The sequence below is a fragment of the Doryrhamphus excisus genome, chromosome 7 (genome assembly GCF_030265055.1).
Source record: "Doryrhamphus excisus isolate RoL2022-K1 chromosome 7, RoL_Dexc_1.0, whole genome shotgun sequence".
NCBI lineage: Eukaryota > Metazoa > Chordata > Actinopteri > Syngnathiformes > Syngnathidae > Doryrhamphus > Doryrhamphus excisus.
The window spans coordinates 20,517,884-20,538,225 of NC_080472.1; the positions used below are offsets into that span (position 1 = coordinate 20,517,884).

At 41.6% G+C, this 20,342-nt stretch overlaps 1 protein-coding gene across 1 annotated transcript in view; it reads right to left on the reverse strand.

Annotated features, from left to right (window-relative positions):
- snd1 (staphylococcal nuclease and tudor domain containing 1) overlaps positions 1 to 20,342 on the reverse strand; it is a 176,080-nt gene that overhangs the window by 135,072 nt on the left and 20,666 nt on the right. Inside the window, exons 11-14 of the mRNA XM_058078020.1 lie at positions 15,827 to 15,928; positions 9,097 to 9,197; positions 7,072 to 7,182; positions 4,598 to 4,670 (exon numbers count right to left, since the gene is read on the reverse strand). Of these exons, the coding sequence (XP_057934003.1) occupies positions 4,598 to 4,670; positions 7,072 to 7,182; positions 9,097 to 9,197; positions 15,827 to 15,928 (387 nt within the window). The remainder of the gene's footprint in view (positions 1 to 4,597; positions 4,671 to 7,071; positions 7,183 to 9,096; positions 9,198 to 15,826; positions 15,929 to 20,342) is intronic.

Sequence of the window (20,342 nt, forward strand, 5' to 3'; positions counted from 1 at the left end):
ATAGCTATGGACAATTTGGAGTCGCTAATTAACCTAGCATGTTTTTTTTGGAATGTGGGAGGAAACCGGAGTACCCGGAGAAAACCCACACATACACGGGGAGAACATGCAAACTCCACACAGAGATGGTCGAGGGTGGAATTGAACCCTGGTCTCCTAGCTGTGAGGTCTCCGCGCCATCCACTCCTCCACCGTGCAGCTCAATCAACAAATCAATCACCAAAAATAAAAACAAAAGTGGATCATTGAGCCGGCATGGATATATTGACGTGTGCATAATAATCCATGTGATCCGTATCGGAATGTGTAGCATAAAACACTGATATCGGATAAATATCATCTGACGATATTTAAGGACGCAGAATGGGAATGGGGAGTGAAAAACCCGTATCGGGACCCTCCTATTTCGGGATATGTGGATTTGGGAGATCCTGTGTTGTACTCTCAGTAGGACAGGATGACTGACAGCCAATTATATGGCGCCGGGAGTAAAGAGATGTGTAGGACTTTATCCGTGTACGCCATCTTCAACTAGAGAGCTGCACCTTCACGTTTCACTCTGCGGAGAGCATGTGATAAATGATAAATCCATGATATCAGGCATGGGAACTAAGGGGCGGAGCTAAAAAAAAAAAATCACAGACACATCATGCAGTCGCTCCTGACGACCACAACCGCTGTTTGCTGGGAAAAAGTAGCAAAGAAGCCACGAGAACACCCCCCCCCCCCGGCTTGAACTCCACTCCCACTCCAAGCGGCTGCTTTTGGGTTTTGGAGTGGGAGACAAGAGAGCCAAACGCTCTCCTCCTCGCACCGACAAAAGTGCGCGGGCGTGAGCGCGGTCTAACTTGGTTGAAGGAGGAGAAGGAGGAGGGACCCGGGGATACGGTGGCGGTTAGAGGAGATCATTATGCAACCTTTAAAGGTACGAGGTGAGTCAAGTGCTTTATCCACTCTCCTTCCCACCTCTGCTCATCTCCTAGCTTTCATGTTCGCAAAGCATCCCTTCCTCTATTTGCGGACGCTTCCCACTCCACATACATAATCTCGCTCTCTCACTCTGGGTGATGTTTAGTGTGCACGTGTGTGCAGCTGTGTGTGTATTTATGTGTGTGTGTGTGGGCGTGTGAAGACAAGACGCTATTTCTGTCCTTTTATTAGGATGCTCATTACACTGGCCTACTTGCGTCAACTGGCAGCCATCCTGGACAACATGTACCTTATTGGAAAGTGTCCAAGGTCCCCAGAGACCGCTCGTATCAGCGCGCTGGTATCTAACCTCCAGCAGGAAGCTAACACTATATTGCTTTTGTTCTTACATTATTAAAGCTAATTCATTATTGAGGAGAAGCACCTGCAATTACTCCCAAGAGCCGATGCGGCACATAAAGCAGGGAGGGGGATTAAGTATAACATAAACACCCCCCCCCTCCCAAAAAAAAAAAAACACACACTGCTGCACAGTCAGCATTATGTTAGATCTGCTGTATCATTGGTAGTGGTGCTTTGAATTAGCGGCCTTCGCTAACGCGTAAGAACCAAGAGATGCATTCAATGCCATATTTGAATCACTGTATGGACATTCATTCATTCATTTTCTACCGCTTTTCCTCACGAGGGTCGCGGGGGCGCTGGAGCCTATCCCAGCTGTCTTCGGGCAAGAGGCGGGGTCCACCCTGGACTGGTGGGCCAGCCAGCCAATCACAGGGCACATATAGACAAACAACCATTCACACTCACATTCATACCTATGGACAATTTGGAGTCGCTAATTAACCTAGCATGTTTTTTTGGAATGTGGGAGGAAACCGGAGTACCCGGAGAAAACCCACGCATGCACAGGGAGAACATGCAAACTCCACACAGAGATGGCCGAGGGTGGAGAAAGACAAAATAGGAAGCCAAAAAGTTACCACTTCCACACAAAATAAGAGGAGAACTCATTCATTTTCTACCGCTTTTCCTCACGAGGGTCGCGGGGGGTGCTGGAGCCTATCCCAGCTGTCTTCGGGCAAGAGGCGGGGTCCACCCTGGACTGGTGGGCCAGCCAATCACAGGGCACATATAGACAAACAACCATTCACACTCACATTCATACCTATGGACAATTTGGAGTCGCTAATTAACCTAGCATGTTTTTTTGGAATGTGGGAGGAAACCGGAGTACCCGGAGAAAACCCACGCATGCACGGGGAGAACATGCAAACTCCACACAGAGATGGCCGAGAGTGGAATTGAACCCTGGTCTCCTAGCTGTGAGGTCTGCGCGCTAACCACTCGACCGCCGTGCCGCACATTTAAAAATTAAAACTACACAAAAAAAAAATTTGCATATCAATGTGGTGGAATTTTTTTTTTCGATTTGGTGCTATCTGCTCACGCTAGCTCAGTCACATCATAATAGGCAAGTACCAATACGAGGCGCTATGGCGTCATACCGAAAAGCTTTGATGAGAAAGAATTTCATGATTCAATAATTAAAAAAAAAAACAACAAAAAACACTCCTATAGGGCGAGCTTTAAAAAAACATTGCGGTTCAACACATCAAACTTTATCAGCCACCTGAAGCTCCAGCATCGTTAAGACGCCCGAGGCTTGTTCCTGTCGGCGCAGCGTTTAAATAAAAAGAAAAAAAGAAAAAGAAAGAAAGTTTGCCGGAGACGACCCGAGGGCTAACTATCGATCTGGGCTTTCATCATGGATACAACACCATATACAGCTCCACCCCCCCCCCCCCCCCACTCCCTTACCCCCACCTGCAGGCATGAGTGCGCAAATCCAGTCTATATCGATTAACGATATGGTTGATATTTCAATGTTTTGACTAATAATCGGGCGGCACGGAGGTCGAGTGGTTAGCGCGCAGACCTCACAGCTAGGAGACCAGGGTTCAAGTCCACCCTCGGCCATCTCTGTGTGGAGTTTGCATGTTGTCTCCGGGTACTCTGGTTTCCTCCCACATTCCAAAAACATTCCAAAATTGGCGACTCCAAATTGTCCATAGGTATGAATGTGAGTGTGAATGGTTGTTTGTCTATATGTGCCCTGTGATTGGCTGGCTGGCCACCAGTCCAGGGTGTACCCCGCCTCTCGCCTGAAGACAGCTGGGATAGGCTCCAGCACCCCTCGTGAGGATAAGCAGTAGAAAATGGATGGATGTTCATACTTGGCTGCACGGCGGTCGAGTGGTTAGCGCGCAGACCTCACAACAGGATTCAATTCCACCCGTGGCCATCTCTGCATGGAGTTTGCATGTTCTCCCCGTGTATGTGTGGGTTTTCTCCGGGTACTCCGGTTTCCTCCCACATTCCAAAAACATGCTAGGTTAATTAGCGACTCCAAATTGTCCATAGGTATGAATGTGAGTGTGAATGGTTGTTTGTCTATATGTGCCCTGTGATTGGCTGGCCACCAGTCCAGGGTGTACACCGCCTCTCACCTAAAGACAGCTGGGATAGGCTCCAGCGACCCTCGTGAGGAAAAGCGGTAGAAAATGGATGGATGTTCATACTTGGCTGTACGGCGGTCGAGTGGTTAGCGCACAGACCTCACGGCTAGGAGACCTGAGTTCAATCCCACCCTCGGTTTGCATGTTCTCCCCCGTGCATGCGTGGGTTTTCTCCGGGTACTCCGGTTTCCTCCCACATTCCAAAAACATGCTAGGTTAATTAGCGACTCCAAATTGTCCATAGGTATGAATGCGAGTGTGAATGGTTGTTTGTCTATATGTGCCCTGTGATTGGCTGGCTGGCAACCAGTCCAGGGTGTACCCCTCTTCTCGCCCGAAGACAGCTAGGATAGGCTCCAGCATCCCCTGCGACCCTCGTAAGGAAAAACGGTAGAAAATGAATGACTAATAATCGACCATATTCAGCTATCATTGTTTGTTAATTTTAAAAAAAAATGACAATCAGGGACGACTGCATACTTTATTTGTAAGCCATAGCCAAGCAGTCAAATGCAAACCAAAAATATGCAAATGAGACCATGACCGCACAGAGAGCATTGTGCTAGTAGTGTAAGCATGTAATGTTCCTGAATGCAACCTTGTTCAGCATGTCCGACACTAACTAAACCGTGGCCATATAATGCAAAGAATAAAAAAACTTTAAAAAAAAAAAAACAACTTCGAGAGCTATAGCCGAAAAACGAGCGCCTGATTCATTTGCTGAAATGTCTCTGGAGTGGGCCGCCAGCCCGACGTACACGAGAGCTCAAGTGACAGAGACAATGAGGCGCTAATGTTTCTAAAGTTCGCCTATTAAGTGGCTCATTAAAATGTATAAGAGCGACGCCTCGTCAACACACGTAGACGCACAATGGCGCGCTCACAAATTTTTTTTTTTATCCAAAAAGTTTTTATGCTAATAAATTCTGGCGCCGAACTCTCATTGAGGGGCTCTTGCGCAACGGCGACATCTGCATCTGACACGCTATAACGATCCATTAGCAAGCTAGCATTTATTGTCCTTATCAGTGCACATTAGCGCGCTAACATTGCGTACTGGCGGATGCACGCCGCCCTATCATCTCGTCTTGGCAGCTGCGGACAGCTGGAGTTAATAAGAGACTTCGTTAGCCAGATGAAGAACCTACCCCAGAGATGTCTGCCACTCTGTGGATGGGGACCTCCTTCTTGCTGTGCAGCCCTTTCCCATTCTTGATGGCCCTGGAGATGACGACAATGCATATTCATGTCAACAGAAGCTTGCTAGAAAGGGGTTGTTTGGTTTCGTTTCGATGCGACTTTCATGGAGGGATGCACTCCTAACTAAAGCTCAGGATTGGATGGAGGAAAAGGATTTGTATTTAGCAAATGGCGGTGGATTTAAAAGAAACAGAGAGTCGGATATTTATTGAAAAATGCATTTAAACACAAACAGGCAGCTCGTCAGCTGATCAATAGTCTAAGGCAGGGGTGCTCACACTTTTTCAGCATGCGAGCTACTTTTAAAATGACCGAGTCAAAATGATCTACCCACTACAAAAATGCAAAACATCTATTTATTGTCAAATGTATTGAGGATTATTTGTACGTACAATGTATGTTGATGTACCTTACATAACCAAATGAGCCAATATTGCAAAACACACATAATTAACTATTAACATTTTTTGTAATTACCTGAGTTTACTTTGATGACTTGCACTGAATTGAACCAGCCAGGGATGCATAGTCCGGACAGTAGCTGCTGATAGCCAGCCTCAAGCACACTTCCAAATGTTTATCAGTCATGGATAATATCCGTATCATAATATCCGTGTAATATTCCATATCCGTATGGAAGTGATATGTTTTTTGCCTTTTTACTTGGTCCAGTTTTTGCCTTTTTACTTGGTCCGGCTCCTTCACTCATTTTAGTGACCATAAACTTTAGCGAGGGCTTAAAATCTCGCAATTCGCCGACTAGCTTAGCACTTTGCATCGTTGTTTACGCATGAGCGGTGACCTAAAGGTCAAAATTCAGTTGTCATCTGACTGGTTGTCCTGTATGTCAATCAAGTAACGGGGATGGATGATAGGCTGACATCGTAAGTTCTGCTGCACTTAGAGACGTTGTTTGATTTGATTGGTCGCCCGAAGAGCAACATTCAGTTGTCATCTGAATGGCTGCCCTGTATGTCAATCAAGTGACGGCATTGATGCTGGGATATTTTTTTAATGTCATGCCGCGATCGACCAGCGATCGACCAGTACCACCTCCGCGATCGACCGGTAGCTCGCGATCGACTTAATGAGCACCCCTGGTCTAAGGCTTTGTCGTTGAAGCACATGACTTGGTCCCGCCTCCCCCAGAATCTCTGAAGAAATGTAAAAGTCGCATAAAATCTTACGGTGTCCAACCTCAGGCTACGTTCAAAGACACTAAATGTTTTTGCCTTTGCGATCAAGGTCACGATAGTGTAACTATCTGACCTCCCCAACACATACATAATAATAATAATAATACATTTTATTTGTATAGCGCTTTTTAGAGTACTCAAAGACGTTTTACAGTCAAGAAAAAAGAAATAAAAATAGAGTTGAGTAAAAACAAAATTAAAAAACAATATCCATACATTCATTCAGAGCTAAACAATGCTAAAAGCATGGCGGACATTAAAAACGTATTTAAACGGATGGGTTTTGAGTTGTTTTTTGAAGGTGGGAAGATCGGGGCAAGCACGGAGTGAATGGGGCAAAAGGTTCCAGAGGGTTGGGGGGGGGCAGCCATGGAGAAGGCTCATGTGTATTTATGTTTTAAACTGCTTATTTTGTCTACTATATTAGCTAATACTGGCAAAATATTCCATTCATAAATTATGACTCCTACATCACCGTGATAAAGGAGTGATGACTCTACTTGGAATATTTTGTACTTTATTCTGCAATGTGATGGTGTTTCAGAGTTTTGCAGATGAAAATGCCCCCCCCCCCATGAACATGGAGACGACCCCTCGGCTCCTACGCAGTCGTATAGCATGTATAATCGCCGCGAGGGAAGAAGTTCCTTGAAGGCACTAAAAATACCACCATCACTAAAGACGGAGAGCTCTCAACTCTAATAAGACCCCCCCCACACACACACCACCACCACCACCACCAGGGAAAGAAAGATTAAGCCAGAGCGAGAACACGGAGGACAAAAGTGGAAACAAGCAAGGTGCAGTAAAAAAAAAAAAAAAAAAATGGAGACGGTAGGAGAGCGAGCGGCGATGAAAAGAAGCTGCATCTGCTCTACCTATAGCCAGATCTTAATCTACGGCCCAGTAATAAAGCCCCGACTAAATCTCTGCACCGCCATATCATTTTATTCATAGCAGCGGCGTAAAGAAAGTCTGATTAAGTAGCCAGCGTTTTCTTGCACGCGTGTCAAGAAAAAAAAATGTCTCCAGGGGAAAAAAAAAAAAAAAAAAAATAGATTATGACGTGGCACATGACTAAAATAACATTCTGAAAGCCATTTTGAAAAGACAAAAAATAAACACCAGACCAAACACCAACACCCCTGGAGGCCATAGTCAATTCTAGTCAACATCCCCAAACTGTCAAGGTCAGGCACGCGCACAAGTTAAGGAAACATTCTCACCGCGCTTCCGCAGCCAGGAGCTCGTCGTAGTGGGAGGAGCGCTGGTCGTCGTCCTGCCGGTACCTGATGACGGTAGCCAAGCCTTTGCTGACCAGGGCCTCCGCTATGTTACTGGGAGGGGGGCAAGACAAGCAAACACAGTGTAAACACTTTTATATGTTGTGATGCGTGTTGAGGCTGCACGGTGGTATAGTGGTGAGCAGATAACGCTTTGATAATGCTCCACCCTCGGCCATCTCTGTGTGGAGTTTGTGTGGGTTTTCTCCGGGTACTCCGGTTTCCTCCCACATTCCAAAAACATGCTAGGTTAATTAGCCACTCCAAATTGTCCATAGGTATGAATGTGAGTGTGAATGGTTGTTTGTCTATATGTGCCCTGTGATTGGCTGGCTGGCCACCAGTCCAGGGTGGACCCCGCCTCTCACCCGAAGACAGCTGGGATAGGTTCCAGCACCCTGTGAGGATAAGCGGTAGAAAATGGATGCTTGGCTGCACGGCGGTCCAGTGGTTAGCGCGCAGACTTCACAGCTAGGAGACCAGGGTTCAATTCCACCCTCGAGTTTGCATGTTCTCCCCGTGCATGTGTGGGCTTTCTCCGGGTACTCCGGTTTCCTCCCACATTCCAAAAACATGCTAGGTTAATTATCCACTCCAAATTGTCCATAGGTATGAATGTGAGTGTGAATGGTTGTTTGTCTATATGTGCCCTGTGATTGGCTGGCCACCAGTCCAGGGTGTACCCCGCCTCTCGCCCGAAGACAGCTGGGATAAGCTCCAGCACCCTGTGAGGATAAGCGGTAGAAAATGGATGGATGGATGTTCATACTTGGCTGCACGGCAGCCCAGTGGTTAGCGCGCAGACTTCACAGCTAGGAGACCAGGGTTCAATTCCACCCTCGAGTTTGCATGTTCTCCCCGTGCATGTGTGGGTTTTCTTCACATACTCCGGTTTCCTCCCACATTCCAAAAACATGCTAGGTTAATTAGCGACTCCAAATTGACCATAGGTATGAATGTGAGTGTGAATGGTTGTTTGCCTATATGTGCCCTGTGATTGGCTGGCTGGCCACGAGTCCAGGGTGTACCCCGCCTCTCACCTGATGACAGTTGGGATAGGCCCCAGCACCCCCCCACGACCCCTGTGAGGATAAGCGGTCGAAAATGAATGACTAACTATTTTTGCCGCCATTACGGAGCCAGTTGGGAGGCAGTTTAAGCCACTGCACGCCACTAGGCACCTCATTGGTGACACTAGGCGCCACAGCAAATTGCATTGGTGCCAACTGGCAACAACTGGCGCCGGCCCAGTTGACTCCTCGCTTAAACCGAAAAGGCGTCTTACAGGGAGAGCCAGGTGGTAGTATGGGTGCTGAAGTCAAGTGTCCAGTGTGGCCACCAGCTCAGCACTACAGCTAGGAGACCCGAGTTCAATTCCACCCTGTTGAGTTTGCATGTTCTCCCAGTGTATGCGTGGGTTTTCTCCGGGTACTCCGGTTTCCTCCCACATTCCAAAAACATGCTAGGTTAATTAGCCACTCCAAATTGACCATAGGTATGAATGTGAGTGTGAATGGTTGTTTGTCTATATATAAAGAACCAGCCATCATTACATATTGCTGGTGTATGTACTGGTTGGTTGATATCCATTTTTAATGTATACTAACATTCAAACATGGCTGCCAGCCTACCATTCGAAATGAAAACCATGTTTCATAAAGCGATTGATTTTATTTCAAATGTGTGCACTTAGTGCCGCTATTTGACTTTCCTCCATGAGAGCAAAGTCTTCTACCTGCCTTTAATTAAATCGAAACCTCTGAGCGCATCGATATCGTTAATGGAATCGTTTATATCGTGGAATTAAATAGGAAACAGATAATCTGGCAAAAGTGCGATTGAAGTAAATGTTAAATTACGATGAAAAGTTACTTAGTGATTTAAGGATTGTAAACAATATTTCGCTGCACGATGTGACTTGTGAATGAGAGCGGCCTCGGTGCGTGTGATGTGTATCGGGTTACTCACATGCCACCGATGGTGACGGTAGCGCACGTGCGTTCCGAGAAGGCCGGGGTGCTTTCCCCGGGACCGCTGGCCGCTCTGATGTAGTCCACCGTCACGTTGACCTGAAAGCAGCATCCATAACACATGAATGATACACACCCGGGCAAAACATAAGTACAGGAAATGAAAGTTCTGAGTAATAAATCATAATTGGCGTTTTGGGCTTTTGTCTGGCTGCTTCTCAAGGTCACCCCAGTCAGTGTGCATCACGTCAGGCATGAGTGCAGAACTCCCAAGAGGATGATTGCGGGTATGTGTGTGTGTGTTGTTGTGTACGTGTGCACCAGATAGAACCCACATGACTCTGGAGAACAACTCAAATCCACCCTGGAGATACACTTCCGTCACATGACCGTGTGTTTGTATGCACCAGCAGGGAATTTCTTTTACAGCTCACTCAATGAATAGCCTGCAGCGGGGCTCTTCGACATGCTACTTTGATAACGCTTGCCACTGAACATTGGAGGATGAAGAGGACGGTCGTGTCTTTGGAAGATGTGCAGCCATTCGGGTCATTACAGTCGTGGACGCGGGAAAGCAGACAGATTCATTGCGTGTCCGTCCATGCAGGGACCCAGACTCACTTTTTTTTGTACTAGAAGCACAGTGCCCCCCCCCCCCCAAATGAAAATGGTAATGGTTTTATTTCATTTGAACATGCATCAGATTACAATTGAATGCATCACATAATCAGTTCACAGTTCCACATGTCCAAAAGGAGTAGGAAGAAGCAAAGCTTATTAAATCCTACCCCTCCATCTGGTACTTTTACAATCAGTAAAAGTTACATTTGTTCACTTCCTGCTTTCCTCATATTTAAATTTATTTTTTTTATTTTTTACTTAAAAAAAACATTTCATTCACTTCCTGCTTTCCTAATATAGTTTTATTTTTATTTTTTTTACTAAAAAAAAAACATTTCATTCACTTCCTGCTTTCCCAATATAGTTTAATTTTTTTTACTGTAAAAAAAAATTGTTCACTTCCTGCTTTCCTAATATAGTTTAATTTATTTTTTTATTTTTTACTTAAAAAAACATTTCATTCACTTCCTGCTTTCCCAATATAGTTTAATTTTTTTTACTGTAAAAAAAAATTTGTTCACTTCCTGCTTTCCTAATATAGTTTTTTTTTTTTTTTTACTTAAAAAAACATTTCATTCACTTCCTGCTTTCCCAATATAGTTTTTTTTTTTTTTACTTTAAAAAAAAATTGTTCACTTCCTGCTTTCCTAATATAGTTTAATTTTTTTTTTTTACTTTAAAATCTATATTTTTCGTTCACTTCCTGCTTTCCTAATATATATATTTTTTCACATCAACTGCTTGTATTGTTTCTTGAATTGGCTCATCGTTGTGCATTGTTTGATTTCCTTACTCAATCCATTCCATAGTTTGATTCCACATACTGAAATGCTATGCTAACGCTAACGTAGTCCTAGCATAGAAGTGTTTCAAATGTACTTCTTCCCTGAGATCATATTTCTCCTCTCTTGTAGAGAAGTATCGGATGACATTTTTAGCTAATTGCTTATTTTTAGCCTTATGTATTATTTTAGCTGTTTGAAGATGAACTATATCAGCAAGTTGAAGTATTTGTCATTTTAGAAATAAGGAGTTAGCATTATGAATTATCCTTACTGGCCTTTTTTGCAGTACATTTAGCGAGTGAAGATTGCTTTTATAGTTATTAGCCCATATTTCCACACAATAAGTAAAATATGGTAGAACCACAGAGCAATAAAGAGTGTGGAGTGATTTTATGATCGAGAACAAATTTTGCTTTGTTCAATATTGAAATATTTCTGGCCACCTTATGTTGTATATTTGTAATATGAGGTTTCCAGCTCATATTTTCTATCTATTGTGATAGATGTGTAAGCAGAAACATTAGGGGTGCAAAATCCACTTGCAAAGTCAATATTGACATTTGACATAGTACTAATACAAATACTAATAATATGAAATGAGATGAAATATATCCATATCAAAAAGATGTGCAATAAATTTGAATTAATTAATGCATAAATAACACATTTCAGTCGGTTCCACTGTAATATGCAGGACTTCATTGCACTCTACATATGTTGCCAAAGTTCTACAACCTTTCCTGAAGCTATTAATTGAGAAGCGGTGAATCAAGGACAAGTCCACGGGACAAAAAGGTACGTGATGTGGTATGGTAGTACATGTATATGCAGAAAACCGATCAACACAAATCCAGATTAGAGCATCGTAATGAAGACGTCGCCGGTGCAGCGATCAGTGTTATCATATTAAAACAAAAAGGTTTGTTTGGTTGTGTTTTGCGGGCTAAATAAAGAGCCAAGTTGCACTGTGGTGTCACTAATGAAATCAGTCTTCAGTGGAGCAAAGCAGCTCATGCCGCAGTAATGAACTCATTATCCTTAACTTTGTCTTAGCTGACGGCGTGTGAGCTATTCCGCATCGCACCGTCGTGTATTTACAGCTTTGAAACAAACAAACGATACTTTTCAGACATATTCATGCTGCAAAAAAATAAAAAATAAAAATACGACACGACGAGCCCTCTAGCTATTTAACTGTGCCCCCCTCCTCTCCCTTAACTTGCATTCATTGTGTACCCATGCAAACAACACCCACCCCCCCCCCCACACTTTCTTATCGTCACGGTTAAGTTCATTTAACCTCGCTCCCCCTGCAGAAATTGTTAATTGCCTCGTAGCCCAAACATGACACGCCGTTTCATGTCACCCGTACTAAAAGGCAAGGCAATTAGAAACAAAAGGGGGGATTTTTTTTTTTGGGGGGGGGCAAACGTGGCCGGCCGTGAGTAATTGAAAAATACAAACTGATGCTCTAATAAACAAGGCATATATAATGAGGTGATTAAAGTAGATCAACAGTTGTGAGATAGTATAAACAACGTTAGACATGCGTATCAGGAAGTGAAGCAGAGTGGGAAAATGAAGCCACACAAACGCCAAAAACACCGGGAATGTGAGAAAGAGTGGGTGGGGAAAGAGGAAAAAAAAAAAAAAGTGTTAGAACGTGACAGGTGCCAAGTAAAATAATGTGTTTTGGAGCCTCGTTTCGTCCACATGAATGCGAACGCTGTTAAAAAAAAAACAAAACTCTCCATCCATAGAAGGGGAGTTTTTAAAAACGTCAGTCCACATAACGCATTCACAGTTTGACCATTAGTTCATCACTATGCCATATAGTATCTTCATTCATCACAATCATCAATATGTTTTCCTATTGGTAATGGTTTAATTTCATTTAAACATGCATCAGATTACAATTGAATGCATCCCATAATCAGTTCACAGTTCCACATGTCCAAAAGGAGTAGGAAGAAGCAAAGCTTATTAAATCCTACCCCTCTATCTGGTACTTTTACATCAGTAACTGTTACATTTGTTCACTTCCTGCTTTCCATAATAAAGTGTAAGTTTTTTTTTTACTTTTTTTTTATAAAATTTTCGTTCACTTCCTGCTTGCCTAATATAGTTAAAAAAAAATTTCACATACCAAAGTACGAGGTGATATGACCATCCAATGACATAATGGGTACCATAGTAAGTGTCAATATAGTGATATATATATATATATATAGCACATCATGACTGGTTGAAGACTCGTCATCCTTGTATTTAGCAAACACCAACTGCTTGTATACGTGACAAAAAATGAAAAAAAAACAACAAAAAAAACCCCCAAAAACCCTAAACTATATTAGGAAAGCAGGAAGTGAACAAATGTAACAGTTACTGATTGTAAAAGTACCACATGGAGGGGCAGAATTTAATAAACTTTGCTTCTTCCTACTCCTTTTGGACATGTGGAACTGTGAACTGATTATGGGATGCATTCAATTGTAATCTGATGCATGTTCAAATGAAATTAAACCATTAGCATTACTAGTTGACAAATGCTAAGACTACGTGGATCTGAAAGTGGTTCTAAGAAGAGCTTCAAAATCTTTGACAATTCATCTTTCATGAATTAGTACGTGATGCAGCGCAAATATTCCAACCTGCTGGGTTTGGTTATGTTGGTTATATTTTATAATCTGTTATTTATACCAGTTTAGATTTCACAAAAAAGTAAAATATAGTTTTAAACACAAGGACAGACACATTTCTATCACAGTCTTCCATATTCATGATATCTGCATGCTTTTTGCCATCATTTGAACACTAGCGTTTCCATTTAATCGCGTTCACACTCGACCAAACCAAAGCTCCATCAAGAGTAAAAAAAACGCACCAGAGATCCTTTTAACTGAACCAAACATGACAAGTGTGAACGCAGCCTTAAGAGATCTCAACAAGATGCGGAGCGCGGCGTGTTTGTTTGTTTGTTTTCATGATGACGCGTCACCTACTCTGACCACCAGTAATGTCATGCAACGGGAGTATTTGAACATCACGTTTGGCGTTTGGGTGGATGGGAGAAAATCCCAGTCTGCATTTGAAGCACACAAACGGGCGGATCCCAAACACCTTGGGCTAAAATGTCAACTTCCTCCGGTGCAGCCCCGACGCGTGTGCATTCATCATCGTATGCATGCCAACAAGCAAGCATGGTGGAAAAAGCGCAAGCAGCTGCATAACAGGAGACACTTTTGAGCCCCGCAGGATTATCCGAATGTGCTCAAGCCTGATAAGTGGCTTAATGCAAGAGCTCCATTGGATGCTTTTTTTTTCTGCTGAGGCTGAGACCAAAACACACGAGAAGCACTACTTAATATAAAGTTAGCCAAATCGTGCTTTTTGGGGGGATTATGTCACCATGCTAACGCTGCCGTTGCAAAGAGGGGCAGGGATATAGAATATATACGCTAACTGGCTACAAGCGTCTCCGTCAGCAGTTTCATGACAGGATATCCTCAACAAGGGAAAGTAATATAGACATATACTTTATACTACTCAGGGTACGGCTTGTTTTTGCCTAGAAACAAGTAACTGGCATGATTGTTGGGGTCTGAGGCTGCACGAGTGCTGCCGACACAGTGATTCCAAGCTACTGTCCAGCAATATCGAAGCCATTTTCACCGTCGGCCACATTGCAGCTATTGAATGATCAACCTACGAAGCTGAACACAAGAGAAAGTAACTCGCAAGTATTTCATTCCTGGTGACATTCCGCTGTACTGTAGCATTTTTGTATCCTTGTTAAAACATACTGCGGCAGTTCTCCTCAAACCCAAGATACTGTAATTTTGTAATGGCGTCCTATAGCCGCATAACTTGCACATTCTGAAGGCCAACTCTTTGTGCGATGGCGAGCAAATTTCGTTGTTTGACATGGTCTGTTGTTTACAAAGTGCTCCTGAAAAGAGACACAAGCACATAATAATAATAAAAATTTAAATAATAATTATTATATTATTATTATAAATATTATGATATTATATTTATTATATTAATGCTAATTATTATATTAATTATAAAAAATAATATTGTTATATTTGCATATTTTACATAATAATAATATAATTATTATTTTAATTTTATTTTAATTATTATAATATTTTATTATTTTAAAAATATTTAAATATAAATATAAAATAATAAATAATAGCAGATTGCATGACAATTTTACAGATACAATAATACCAGGTGGACTGTTACGTGTAAAATATATAGTCTGCCCCCCCCCGGAAATTTTGTTATATCAATGCGAGTCAAAAAGTTTGCCCACCCCTGCCCTAGCTTCATTTGTACAGCGATGCAGTAAATGCTTGCAGGTATACCGCATTGACTGAATAGCTCAATCAGCCTTCTACTTCTTGGCAATCAAACATTGGCTGAAAAGAGAATCTGAATGTGCAAATTGGATGCTGTTGATAAGGAATCAAAATTCACAGCGGCGCTTTTCCTTACAGAGATGATGAATAGCGGCTTTAATGGCGAGCTTTGAGGTTTAGCAGACTGAGACTTAAACGCTGAGTAATGTCCTGCGGGGCGGGGGAAAAGCGCTCGTTTCCGCGGGCCGGCTGAGACAGGTAATGCAGGGGGGGGGTCGATGTTGTGAGTGGACATGATGATGATGATGTTGCGGTTTTGCAGAGGGTGACTCATTCACCCACATCCAACAGGTCAAAGCCTCATTATCCCACTTGCGGGGGAAGCATCTTTTGTCTTTTAAAGAGTTAAAAAAAAAAAGCGCTTTTTAACTGGGGAAGCGGTCTACTCGCGCTCAGTGCTCCAAATCTGTCGCCTTAGTATTTGGAGACGGGGTGACAGTTAAGTGGGTCGACTCGATCTCGCCTCTTTGTTGGGAAGTGCGAAAAACGCAATCGCTGGTGCGCACCTAAGTGAAACTCAAGTAGGTCGAGGTAGAGGCACAGACGAACGAACGCGAGCGGCTGTGGGCAACCTTTGGTTTCAAGTTTTCATTGGTTGCGTTATTGCACATTGATTGCAGGTAATTACTTCTCTTTGCAAAAGCAGATGTTTGAAACATCCGCGTTCGCATTGTGTGTGTGAGCGAATCCAGCGCGCCCCAATCCCCCACCCGCCCCCGCCCCAGGTGTACAGACCCCGACAGATCGATAGACAAGAGTGGCGAATCAACACGGCTTGTTTAAAAAAAAGGGGACCCAATAGCGAGCCCCGGGGTTCCTAGTGACTACTTAAAGGTTGGCGGCAATCAGACGTGTGTGTGTGTGTGTGCACGTGTGTCGTTTTTGTGGACGTCACCTTTTTCCCGATGAGTTTCTTCCTGAGGAACTCGCGGGCCTCGAACATGTATGGGATGTCGTAGAGCGGACGGAATCGCTTGTCTTTGTCCTTGTTCTTCTCCTATGGGGGGAAAAAAAAAAAAAAAAGAGAGGAAATTAAAAGCCACACACACACACACAAAACAAAACGCCAATGATGTCCACACACACAAACACACTAGTGGTGTTTTTTTTTTTTTTCTTGTAGAGGCGAAATAAATCTAACAAATGACAAAGGCGCAGTTGTGAAAATAAAAGTCAGGCGCCAACGAGGAGATACCAGGTTAGAACGCTAGCTTCCTATGGAGGACCAAAACTGCCAAAATAATAAATAAATAAATAAATAAAAGTGAAAATAAAAACAAAAATGAAAAAAATTAAATACAAATTCATTAATATAAATGGAAATAAAAACAAAAATAAAAAAAATAAATACATAAATAAATAAATAAATAAATAAAAGCAAAAATAAATACAAAAATAAAAAACAAGATTCAAAAATTTAAAATAAATACAAAAATAAATATATAAATAGAATTACATATCAATAAATAAATAAAAGCACTCTGCTCTCATATGTATTTATTTCATGCAGCAGACAATGTCAGCTTGGAATGCAGAAGGAAAAACTATTCAAATGAGGGGGCGGTCCTAAGTGTGTCTTGGGTTGAACTGTTCGCCTATTGGTTGATCGACATGTGAGTGCGAAAATCGACTAGGTATGCCTGCAAACAGCCACAGCAAGAGGAAGTCACCACACCACTCTCAATGGCGGTAAATATGGCTGCAATCTCCAGGGATCTCCGTTTGCTAGCAGATATTTCGGATAATGCTTCCCCGGATTACCTGCTTTTCCGGGTGGAAGCCTTATTGGAGCCTGATCTCTCTCCTCCCCGACGGAGCTTTTTCGCACTCACATGTCGATCAACCAATAGGCGAACAGTTCAACCCAAGACACACTTAGGACCGCCCCCTCATTTGAATAGTTTTTCCTTCTGCATTTCAAGCTGACATTGTCTGCAGCATGAAATAAATACATAGGAGAGCAGAGTGCTTTTATTTATTTATTGATATGTAATTCTATTTATATATTTATTTTTGTATTTATTTCTACATTTATTTTTGTATTTATTTTTTATTTTTGAATCTTGTTTTTTATTTTTGTATTTATTTTTGCTTTTATTTATTTATTTATGTATATATTTTTTTATTTTTGTTTTTATTTCCATTTATATTTATTTTTGTGTATTTAATTTTTTGATATTTTTTTTTCATTTTTGTTTTTATTTTCACTTTTATTTATTTATTTATTTATTATTTTGGCAGTTTTGGTCCTCCATAGCTTCCCGGCGGACAACGTTGTGCTCATTATTTCATCAAACCGCATCCGAATGGTAATTTGTCAATGGGGGAAAAAAAAAAAAAAATCGCATTTAACGTCACCGCAAGCGCTGGATCTCGGTGTTCCTCGGGTGCCGTTTCGGAGTCATACAGTTGGGGAGATCATTCTTGGATCGCCTGCTGATTTTGGAAAAATTTACCGCCTTATAAAAAAAAAAGATATGATCAGTGTTTTTCCCGTCCCCGTCGTTCCTCACTTTATCGCCGTGACTGTAAACAATACATGCTCGAGGTTTCATGGCTGCCTTTGGCCAAAAAATATAGGAGTCCAAAAATATGGGAAAGTGAAAGTTATGTTTTACGATATGACGTTAGAGCACAAGGCACGGAGACTAACGGCAGGATATGGATGAGTCTGATTTTGGGGGGGGGTTCTCTTCTCATTCCGTGTGGAATTGCTACGTTTCTGGCTTCCTCACTCAAATTGAAACACTTAAGTTTATAATTGGGGCTGCACGGCGGTCAAGTGGTTAGCGTGCAGACCTCACAGCTAGGAGAGTTTGGAGTTTGCATGTTTTCCCCGTGCATGCGTCGGTTTTCTAAACCGGGTACTCCGCTTTCCTAACACATGCTAGGTTAATTAATCGGCGACTCCAAATTGTCCATAGGTATGAATGTGAGTGTGAATGGTTGTTTGGAAGACAGGTGCAGAAGGTTAAGTTTAACGCTGTAAGAGTTATGTCTGAATCATATATTATTGATGCTCTGACATCATTATACTCTGAATGACTGCTGTACTTATTTATTTATGTTTTTCATTTTAATTTACTAGAATATATATTGCTTATTTTTAATTTACTATCATTCTTTTAAAAATATTTGTTTTATCTACATACAACTATATTTTTTATTACTACAACTAATAATCATGACAGCAAAAAAAATAGTATAATTGAAAAATATATTTTGTATTTTTTGTTTTTTATTTGTATTTTTATTTACCACTACAACTAACAATTATGACAACAAAAAAAGCCAAAATAATATAATATTACTGTTTGTTATTTTTAATTAATTAATTATATATTTTTATTTATTTATTTATTTATTTATTAGAACTACTACTACTGATAATCATGACAGCAACTACAGTAAAAATAATAATTTAAGAATAATAATGTATTGATTTCATAAATAATAGCATCTGATTGCTAAGGGAATCGGCTACTGTGGCTAACCTGCACTAGCTGATAAAAGACGACATTTATTTAACACTTTTTATACATATGCTGCCATTGTTTAACTTTCAGTCTATATGAACACATGGTTTTTATTTTATTACATGACAGAATACACCGCAAGATCTTGTATCGTAAATTCAGCCTCAGATTACTTTCCTCGAGACGATTTGTTTGTTGATCAAATATTTATTTAAGCAATTATAATAAAAATTAATTTACATATTAAATTTACATATTAAATATTACAAAATACAAATCTTTAATTCCTGGCAGCCTGTGATGTCTACTAAGCTAGCAGGGGGGGGGGCCAGACTCCAACTTTTTAAAGCATCTTTTTTTTTTAAATCAAAATCCCACTTTTTAGGGCACATTTAATTAAGGTCTTACATTGCAGACCAATGTGTGCATCCTGAGGGGTTTGACAGCAAGACCGTGCTGTGCAGAATTATATTAAAAAAAAAAAAAAAAAAAAAGCAGCCAACTCCAACAGGAAAAGATTTTTTAAAAAAAATAATAATTTGCGACTAATGAGCTGTTTCACGGTTGGGAAAGGGAGCGGTGTCACCGTGGGCTGTAAATGTCAGCACTCTCAGCCAATTAGGGTGCAGGGCGCGGGAGAGGCGGGCGGTAGAGGAGGAAAAGGGTAGCACTTCTCCATCATTTAGAAGGTTAATGCAAGCCGAGCGAGGCGAGGAAGGTGGAGGAGGAGGAGGAGGAGGTGGAGGAGGAGACGGCGTGGCAGAAGACAGAGTGACACAAGTGAGGACACGTGGCAGGAACAAACGTGTCCATTCAGTTGCGTGCCTGGTCAACTAAAAGGGGAAGTTTGTAGCTTTGTTTGTAGCTTTGATGCTAACGATTGCGTCAAACAGGAAGAGTCCAGTTCCCGACCAAACAATGCAATATGCCGCCGGTCGTTTGTTAGCACGTTCTGCAAGCAATGCTGCCGTCGTGGCCAAATGCTAGCATATACAAATGCACTGATGAAGTGTGACAGCCCCTCCGACTTCGCCTTTTAGCTTCCTTAAGCCCCGCCCCCTGCCAGTAATTGTTGTCAGACCGACACGTGGCAACACCGACGATGTTTTTTGTTCTCTTGTTTGTCTTCTTTGCTGGTTTGTTTGGAGTAAACATGAGCAAACAGAGAGCTTTGTTTGCCTCACCAGTGACTAAATGTTGTGCCCGCCCACTTAGTACGCAGTGTTCAGGGCTTGTGTGAGCTTTTCAAGTAGGGATAAGCACGTTTCATGGCGATGCATCATTGCACGCGGCTTTCCAGCTTTCCCTCTACTATTATTACTGTCATATTATCAGGTACATTTTTCCCCACAAACACTGTCGCCTGATTTGTATTCCGGTCTCAAACTGGGAATGTACTGCAAAGCAAGTGATTGAAATGCAAAAGTGCAGACCTCCATCAACAATGGAGGATCTTGGTAGCTACAAGATGGACGTGATTCGAGGAAGCTCCCTGAAATTGCAGATGTGTTTGAGCAGTTTCTCAGTTTCTCAAGTGGCGCATAATAAATAAAAAAATAAATAAAATAAATAAAACCTTAAACTATATTAAGAAAGCAGGAAGTGAACAAATGTAACAGTTACTGATTGTAATGGAAAAAAAAACATTAAAAGTCGAAAAAAATTAAACTATTACGAAAGCAGGAAGTGAACAAAATATATATTTTTTTAAAAAGTAAAAAAATAAACTATATTGGGAAAGCAGGAAGTGAATGAATTTTTTTTAAAGTAAAAAAAAATTTAACTATTAGGAAAGCAGGAAGTGAACAAATGTAACAGTTACTGATTGTAACGAAAAAAAACATTAAAAGTAAAAAAAAATTAAACTATATTAGGAAAGCAGGAAGTGAACAAAAAATATTTTTTTTAAAAGTAAAAAAATAAACTATATTGGGA